Source organism: Telmatherina bonti (assembly GCF_933228915.1).
Source record: "Telmatherina bonti genome assembly, chromosome: 6".
NCBI classification, from domain to species: Eukaryota; Metazoa; Chordata; class Actinopteri; order Atheriniformes; family Telmatherinidae; genus Telmatherina; species Telmatherina bonti.
In genome coordinates, this window is record NC_136624.1 from 18,052,705 (window position 1) to 18,061,627 (window position 8,923).

Consider the following 8,923-nt stretch of genomic DNA (forward strand, 5'->3'; position numbering starts at 1 on the left):
AACTGAAACACATCAGTGACCTGAAAAAGCTCCACCTCTTTACATAATCCGAAACAAGAAACAGAGAATTACTCGCTGCTCTCTGGAACAGATGCACCTTGAGAGACTGGTTATGGGCTTGAACTTCACATCTGAAACAAAAGAGGTAAAGTAGGCCTGATCAACTTGTTCTACACTAAAGCTTCCTGAGAGCGCTCTCTGCTTGATGCGTGTTTAGCTTTCCTCAAAGACAAAATGGCTTCGTACTCAGAGAAGGACTGGACCTGCCCCATCTGCCACGACATCTTCAAAGATCCAGTGGTCCTGTCGTGCAGCCACAGCTTTTGTAAAGGCTGTGTGCACGCCTGGTGGAGGGAAAAACAAATAAACGAGTGTCCAGTTTGTAAAGCAAGACCACTGAGTGAGCCACCTGTAAATTTAGCACTGAAGAACCTGTGTGAGGCTCACCTACGATGGAAAGCTCAGAGCACCTCTGCAGGATGTGAGACTGTCTGCAGTCTGCATAAAGAGAAACTCAAGCTGTTCTGCCTGGATCATCAGCAGCCTGTGTGCGTCGTCTGTCGAGATTCAAAAGCACACAAGAACCACAGATTCAGACCCATCGATGAAGCTATGCAGGATCACAAAGAGGAGCTCCAGAATTACCTGAGACCCCTACAAAAGCAGATGAAACTATTGGAAAAAGTTAAAGAAAACTGTGCTCAAACAGCAAAACACATTAAGGTTCAGACTAGACATGCAGAGAAGCAGATCAAAGATCAGTTTAAGGAACTCCACCAGTTTCTACAAGAGGAAGAGAAGACCAAAATCACAGCTCTTAGAGAGGAGGAAAAGCAGAAAAGCAGAGTAATGAGCGAAAAGATGGAAGCTCTGAGCAGAGAGATGGCAGTCCTCTCAGACACAATCAAGGCTACAGAGAAGGAGCTTAGAATGACAGCCATTTCCTTTCTGCACAACTACAAGACGACACTAGAAAGAGTTCAACAGCACTCCCTGCAGGATAACCCACAACTGGTCTCAGGAGCTCTGATGGATGTGGCCAAACATCTCGGAAACCTGACTTTTAACATCTGGAACAAAATGAAGGACATGGTCTACTATTCTCCCGTCGTGGATCCAAACACTGCTCATCCGGGACTGATCCTGTCTGATGATCTCACAAGAGTGGAACATGAAGAGACACAGAAGCTTCCAGACAACCGAGAAAGGTTGGATTTTTATCAGGGTGTTCTGGGCTCTGAGGGATTTAACTCTGGGACTCACAGCTGGGATGTGGAGATTGGAGACAACACAGACTGGGTCGTGGGTGTGGCAGCAGAGTCTGTTCAAAGGAAAGGAGACATAAAGTCTGGATTGTGGCGAATTGGGTTTTCTGATAGTACATATGCAGCTTCCTCCTCTTCAGATTCACAAATTGATCTCCAAGTGAAGATGCCCCGGAGGGTCAGAGTTGAGCTGGACTGTGACAGAGGAAAAGTGATGTTCTCTGATCCTGACATGCAAGAACACATACACACATTCACATACAATTTTAGTGGGAAAATGTTCCCATACTTTGGCATTAAGAATAAAAAGCAACTAAAGATACGACAAAACAAAGTCTGTGTAACAATTAAGCAGCTTGACTAAAACAGCATCCTAGTTAAAGGTTAAGATTCCTGCTTTTTTCTCTCCACATACCGACTTATCACTCAGCATGGATAGAATTATGACTAGAGCGGCATTTTTCAGACTGTCCAACATGTGTTATCTCTCAAAGGTCCTGACTCAAAAGCTTTGGGAACCAGGGTTCTGAAAGTTTCCAGAAAGTTTTATTTATTAAAATTTCTACCTTCAGCAACTAATGGCCGAATAGCATTTTCACAACAAACTGAAACTATCTTTGATGAGAACATAAATGAACTATTTTTCTTTTTTTTCTGTTTTACTTCCAACTGTAAACTTAATATAATATATAATATGATAGCAATTAGCATCTGCAAGCATTATAGATATTTTACCCCAATTGTTTCATGACAGGCATTGTCCTTATGTACTATGGTCATGCTGCATATTCCATGCAATTTCCACTATTTATTGGTTTTCCTCATTTATACAACCGTCTCATGTCTGACCCTGAGGACTGCTCACATTATCTGCTTTTAAACTGAAAAGGTCACAACATGTGTTGTGTATACTCCATGTTTTTTTTATTTTTTATTATTTTGTCTTGAATCAACAGATTTGCTGTTTTGTCTGTAGTGAAATTTCATCAACGACCACAAGATGACACCAAAGATATTTTATTTAATGCTGTTTGTGGAGATTAATATAACCGTGTGTTTATATTCGTGTAAGTATTGTAGACTTTTCATGTTATTAAATACACTACTACAGGTATTTAAATGTGATGTCCTCGTTCTCCTGTAGCAGAACATCAAATATTCTAAAAGGAAAGTTTTGTTTTTTCTTTTTTACAAATTTTTTTCTTTTTCATTAATGATTTCTTTTATATTCATTTTTAAATTTTTCTCTTATTAGAATAAATAACTGCATTACAAGTTACACATTTCTGTGTTTGTGTCTCCTTTCAAAAATCTATAAAGTCCATGTTTTGCTGTATACTTTATGTGGTCATGTGTTCAAAAATAATATCAGTTTTAAATCTACTGCTGTAGAAATTACTTTGCTAAATGACAGAAACAAGCAGGCACACAAAAAAACAACAAAATGTAGCTTTGATGGTTACAAGCAAGCATTTTTTAATTTGCAAACGCAGACTTTATTTCTAACTCTTAAATGGTTACACAAAATTGTGGTTCAAAAAATGAAACACTATAACATGCCTAACCATAACGCCTGTAATGGACCAGTTAAAGATTTCCAGGGTCATCTTTCACACTCAGAGTTAGAGTAAAAAGTGAGACTTTATATAATTGTTTTATTATTATTATTATTATTATTATTATTATTGTTGTTTTTGTTGTTGTAAAATAAACCAAAATTTACCAGACAACATTCAGCAGGGATTATCAGTATAAAATTGCAACTCGTGGTTCTACTTAACTGGGTTAACTGGGTAACAATGTTTCTGGTGAAGCAGTTTTTTTTATTTTACATTAGGTTAAAAAATGACATTTATTGACTAAAACATCTTTGTGAAACTGCCTTCAGTTCTTTTCTCTGATCTGGATGATTAGTCTTCTCATCAGATCAGGGTTTCAGTTCCTTTCTAATTCTGTACTGTGTTTGTGTGTGTGTGTGTGTGTGGGGGGGGGGGGGGGGGTAACGCCTCTGTGTTTGAATCAGCAAGACTCAATCATCCTAGCAGGAGAGAAATCTTGAACTTTCATAACAAGTCCAACCTCAAAAGGCTACAGAGGTGGGTGAGATAATCTCATGATTTTAAACTATTAATGATGGAAAATGTTTGTTTTTTTTTTCTTTTGTTGTGTAGCTGGAATTTTTCACATTTTTGGGTCATTTATCTATAGCACCTCTAAAAACTGTTTAGAAATTAAATGTTTAAAAAATAACCTGGTGTAAACAATTCTGAGATATAAGAGTAAAATCACTAATAAACATATTCGAATTAATTTATTTTCACAATTATTTTCTTTCATTCAAGCAGTCAATAATTCACATTTTAGAAAAACTTGCAAAGTCATGAAGTAAAATGAAAAGTGTCTTTTACCGCAGGTAAAGGCCAAGTTGAAAATATTGTGACTACATGAAGCCTGTTGGTTTATATAAGATAATACTTTTTAATTTACATGAAGGTGCAAGTTTTTTTTTTAACTTTGAAACTGAGAGTTTGTGCTTAAATGATCAAAATGATAAACATAAAATTGGTTTAAATATCCAACATGATTTCTTATTTCAATATCATTATTGTATTCAGTGTTCAGCATTTGTCATCATCATCATTATCATCATCATCTTCTTGTTACTATCATTAATAGTGAGGTTTTGGACCATGGGGGGTTGTCATGATCAAGTGGTTCTGGTGGGTGTTGTCTTGCTGCTGTCAACTGTCCAATGTGATGTGAGCTGCAAAGGAGTGGACGGTCAAGCAGGTCAGCCAGGAGCTCCTGGAAGAGATGGATGGCCTGGAGTGAAGGGAGAGAAAGGAGAGCCAGGTAACATCTGCCTTCATACAAAACCAGTATAGCTGGTCTTCCTGTTCAACAGCAAATAGCAGATAAACATATGAGAGACCTGCTAGAGAATTAGAGGAGCTGTAATCAGCTGAGGAATATATGTGTCCATTTGAGGTTGGTGGATAAATAAACCAAGCAAAAGGAAAGTAATTGACAGAGACATGGCTTCAAATCAATAACGCTGTTGCTCTGAAACCATTGGATGCCTGGAAACAAATGTTATTTGGGAGCAATCAGCATATTTTTGTTTCAGAATTAGTCATAATTGGTTTTATCACGGATGTGTGTCTTCAGCCGTGATGCCTGATGGACCAGTGAACCCGAGTGTCCTGCTGAAACTGAAAGGGGAGAGAGGAAGTCTGGGTCCTCAAGGGGTTATGGGTCCGAAAGGTTACCGTGGAGATGTGGGACCATCTGGGAAACCTGGTGCGCCTGGTATCCGCGGCCCAGACGGAAAGAGCATTGGCCATGGTAAAGACACAAATGTTGCCCTACAGTCTACTGAACATCATCCTAGTGAGAGGACTTCTAGATACCATGGAGCTCATAAACTGCAGAAAAGTTTATTAACAGCATACGTACATATTTTGCAAAACACAAAACCAGGTAGGGAAGTAAAACTGCACAAATTAAACATGGTGAAATGGGAGTTATGTAAGAATTAAAGGACACGTGCATTACACCATTTTAATGCTTATACCATGATCCCACAAAGTAAACGTTTTATAACAAATGTTTGTTTTTGTTGTTTTGTATTTTGTTTTTTTCTGTTTTTTTGTTTGAAATGAAATGAAAAATACTTTGTTAATCCCCAAAGGGAAATTCAATATGGTAGTATATAATAATTAATTTGAGGAGGTCTTGTTCCGGAGGCTGATGGCTGCTGGCAGGAATGATCTTCTGTTTCTTTCAGTCTTGCATCGGACCTGAAGAAGCCTCTCGCTGAACACACTTTGTTGTTTCATCACTGTGTTGTGGAGAGGGTTGTTTTTTTGTTGTTGTTTTGAGTTGTGTTGTTTGTCCTGTTTTGTTTTTGTCACAAAACTTGCTAAATATTCTTGAGCATAGGAGCTATTTCATGTTGTCCTTGATTTACTTTTTATGTTAAACAACCATTGTGAAGAGAAGCACATTTCTCTCACTCCCCCTTCAAAAGCCAGCAGGTACTCACCAGTTGATTAATGCGTTGCTATGGTGATGCCCATAACAGAGTGAACTTACTTTAATTAAACTTAAAATTAGCAGCATTTACTCACTACAAAATAATAACTATCATCATAGTCAGGACAACTACATGAGTAGAATATATCTGGAATAACATCATTGTGGTAAACAAAGCCTAAGTAGAGATATTTGTCCATAATGTCCAGGAGCATCTTCAGAGAAAACCCAACAGACCATATCAAGAACACTTCACACTACTTGTCAAGCATGATGGCGGAGTGATAATTATTTGGACCATTAGGTCATCTATATGTCTGTTTAGGACAGGTTTAGGACTAACTTTTAACACACCGTGTACTCTTCTGTGGGTTCTGTATCTTCTCTGCTTTCAGGACAAGGCTCCACTAATCACGAAATCTATTCTGCATTTTCTGTGATCAGGACTTTAAAGAGCTATCCTCCCTACGACCAGGTTCAGTCTGACACATATCACACAGCTTTGTCTCAGCTGCTTCTCATTTAGTGTACACTATATGAATAAAATAAAAGGATGATTTTGCAGTAGTTTGGTTGTTTCAGCTCTTACATTCTACCGTAATATCAGCGCAGTTATTAAATTTCTGTACTAAGGTGTGTCTCTACATAAACATCATGGTTTTTATAGATTTCTCTACATCTGAAACTCATTCATTTTTACGTTTTTACGTTTATCGCTTAATTAATTTATGTTCTTTTGTGTGTGTGTGTATGTTTGCATTAGACTGTAAAGTACCAGACGATCGTGGTCAACCAGCTGGGCGACTTCAACCAAGCAACAGGGGAATTCTACTGCAGGATACCTGGAGTTTACTATTTCACCTTCCATTCTGTTGCCAAGGTAACACACATTTTAAACATCAGTATTTGTTGAACTTCTTTCTGGACAGAAACAAATGTGCATCAGTTGTGGAAAAAAAAAAAGCCACAGAGCATCTAAGTTTATTTACCTTCACTTTGAGATGTGTTTTTTTTTTTTTGTGTGTGTGTGTTCGTAGGTCAGCATGTGTTTGGCTATAAAAAGTGATGCTCTGGATCTACCGCTGGGATTCTGTGATTCCAACCAGAGAAACACTTATGATCAGGTGAATTTCCATCAGAGTGGCTTGTAAAGTTGCTTAAGGTGAATGAAAACTACATCTTGGACAAAGGTGAGTGCAGAGAGATTGACTGTGTTTTGTCTCAGGTGTTATCAGGCGGCGTGGTCTTGGAGCTGAGAAACGGAGAGAAGGTGTGGCTCGAGTCCTTTAGGGATAATCAGAAGGATACTGACAAACAAGACAGCAAAGACAAACAGATCATCTTCAACGGCTTCCTGGTCTTTTCAAATCCATTGTAAAGTTTATACTCATTTCACTGCACTTACAAATTTTTGTTTGGAGCTATTTGGGTTCATATTGTTATTTTTCCAACAAGTGACCGTTTCAGACTAACCAAAATATTTGCTTAACATTTTGGACTTTTCTCTTTCCAATTTGTTTACTTCATTCTGTCTCTTGTAAACAGTCGCTGAACTTTTCTTTTATTATTATTTGCTGATATGGACTGATGTGTCTGGAATAAAGATTATTATTATTGTTGACTCTGGAATAAAATTTGATCTTTTAGTTTGGGTGACATTAAATTCATGATGGATTGAATATGTTTGACTTTATTTTCGTCATGGGTTTTTTTTTTTTTTTTTTTTTTTTTACCTGTCCTGTCCAGCATCTCAGCATACAGAACAGCAATCTGCGTGCCATATTTTTGCCAGACAGATTTGCTCTGTCAAGGGAGACATCTCATGTATATAGCTGCCCTTGATAATCTGAATATTTTTATTATTATGATCATTATTTTCGTCATGTTTTACTTTCTTTTCAGTATATTTCAGATGAAAAAAATCCCCAATAATTATCCTGCTTTGCCCACAGGCCCAAGACCACCAACAGCCCCAACATCCTCCTGTTCACTTAACGTACGCTGTTTTATTGTCATTATAATGAAGCTATGTATGGTCAAAGACAACATTCGTTCTTCTTATTTTAATTCACTGTTACAACTTGTCTTTGCATAGTTTGGCACATATCTTATCTTGTGACGTTAATAGAAAAAAAAAAACAACTTGTTGCCACACGCTACCGATGCACAACCACAAGTTCTTATGCTATCCTGAAGCCACAGTTAAATAATGCATCAACAGCTTGCCCCAGGTCTGCACATTGTTTTTGTTTTATGCTCTTCACCTTCAGGATCCAAACTGAGGCTCTCTTCTATGGTAAAAAAACAAAAAAAAAAAAAAAAAAAAAACAGACCATCATCAAAATTACAGACCATCAGGGTGACTGACTATCACAGTATAAAATGTTTTGGGTTTTTAATTGAACATATGTCCCCAAAAGGTTACCATAGTGCAGATTTTCTTGTTGGATTCATAGTTTTTTGGGGAAAAAAATATTACTGTGGAGCTGCTGTTGAATGATAAACCTGGTGTCCCAATTCTAAGTTTGTTTTGTCGTTAAACTATTCAGCAACCTAAGTCACAATACTATTATTCAACTTAACATTAACAAGTTTTATTCATTCATTCATTTTCCTAACCGTTTAGTCTAATTCAGGGTCGCAGGGAAGCTGGAGCCTATCCCAGCAGTATTTGTGCGAAAGGCAGGGTACATCCTGGACAGTTCCCCAGTCCATCGCAGGGCATTAACAAGTTTTAGTAAAGATTTAATAATCCGTGGACACAACTTAGTTTTCTGGTTCACTTCCGCATGTGGTCACAATTTTTTTTTTTTTTCTTTTGTTCAACGCTAAGACTCTTCAAATCTGGAATGAAAATTTTTACACAGCGTGAAATCGCATTTTATGTATTGAATACACACACAGATTGTAAAGCAGGCAGCACAGTTTATAAAACCATGCACACTGGCTTTTTTAAATGTATTTATTCACAATTTTTTAATCCTTGGGCACTTACTGGGCTCCGCACAAGTTGACACAACTTGGTATATTTATTAAAATATTTTTTTAATTATTTAAGTATTTTTCTCAGAGTTAAAATATATGGTTCAATATAAAAGTAGTCCACCAGTTATGCTGTTGGTGTTGGTCTTCGGTTCTACAAATGCACAAATAACCTGAACACACAAAAAAAACATCTTCCCACCAAATAAATATCTAACTGCAATTTTTGAAAAATAAATTAATTGTTGTTAATTAATATGAATTTGTTTGGGGTTTTTTGTTTTTTTTTATAGAAAAACATTTGCTAAGTGATTTGAACTTTTTGCAGAAAAGTTTGGTCTAAAAACAAAACAAAACTGAATAAATAAAAAAAATAAATAAATACTTATAATCTTTACTGTCACTGCCAGCAGTAATATATCTTTCCCTTTGCAACAGATTCATGAACATAACACTGAAAATGTTTGTGCATGGACCAGTTTACTGAACGTGTCCATCCTTCCATCCCAGTGGTCAAACAAATGTTTCATGTGACGAGAAGGAAGTGAAACAAGTTTGGTTTTTACACTTCTTCTCTCTCGTCATTTTTGGCACATGCCTGCTGGATTTCTTCCAGCCCAGACTTTAAAAGTTTATGAATC

At 37.0% G+C, this 8,923-nt stretch overlaps 2 protein-coding genes across 2 annotated transcripts; both read left to right on the forward strand.

Moving 5' to 3' along the window:
• Positions 1-234: 234 nt before the first annotated feature.
• On the forward strand, positions 235-1,629 carry LOC306757030 (E3 ubiquitin-protein ligase TRIM39-like; the record flags this gene model as incomplete). The annotated part of the gene is made up of 1 exon (XM_079241994.1): positions 235-1,629. One exon carries the CDS (start codon positions 235-237, stop codon positions 1,627-1,629), a length of 1,395 nt encoding a protein of 464 aa, XP_079098120.1.
• Positions 1,630-3,343: 1,714 nt separating this feature from the next.
• Positions 3,344-6,936, forward strand: LOC306757344 (complement C1q subcomponent subunit A-like). The gene is made up of 7 exons (XM_079242369.1): positions 3,344-3,361; positions 3,942-4,118; positions 4,434-4,610; positions 5,696-5,775; positions 6,064-6,180; positions 6,338-6,424; positions 6,526-6,936. Exons 2-7 carry the CDS (start codon positions 3,956-3,958, stop codon positions 6,676-6,678), a joined length of 777 nt encoding a protein of 258 aa, XP_079098495.1. The 5' UTR covers positions 3,344-3,361; positions 3,942-3,955; the 3' UTR covers positions 6,679-6,936.
• The last annotated feature ends 1,987 nt before the right edge of the window (positions 6,937-8,923 follow it).

Coding starts and splice junctions, on each gene's coding strand:
- LOC306757344 (XM_079242369.1), top strand. CDS start 3,956: ATGGGGGGTTGTCATGATCAAGTGGTTCTGGTGGGTGTTGTCTTGCTG. Junction 6,181..6,337: donor CCTTCCATTCTGTTGCCAAG/GTAACACACATT, acceptor GTGTGTTCGTAG/GTCAGCATGTGTTTGGCTAT. Junction 6,425..6,525: donor AGAGAAACACTTATGATCAG/GTGAATTTCCAT, acceptor GTTTTGTCTCAG/GTGTTATCAGGCGGCGTGGT.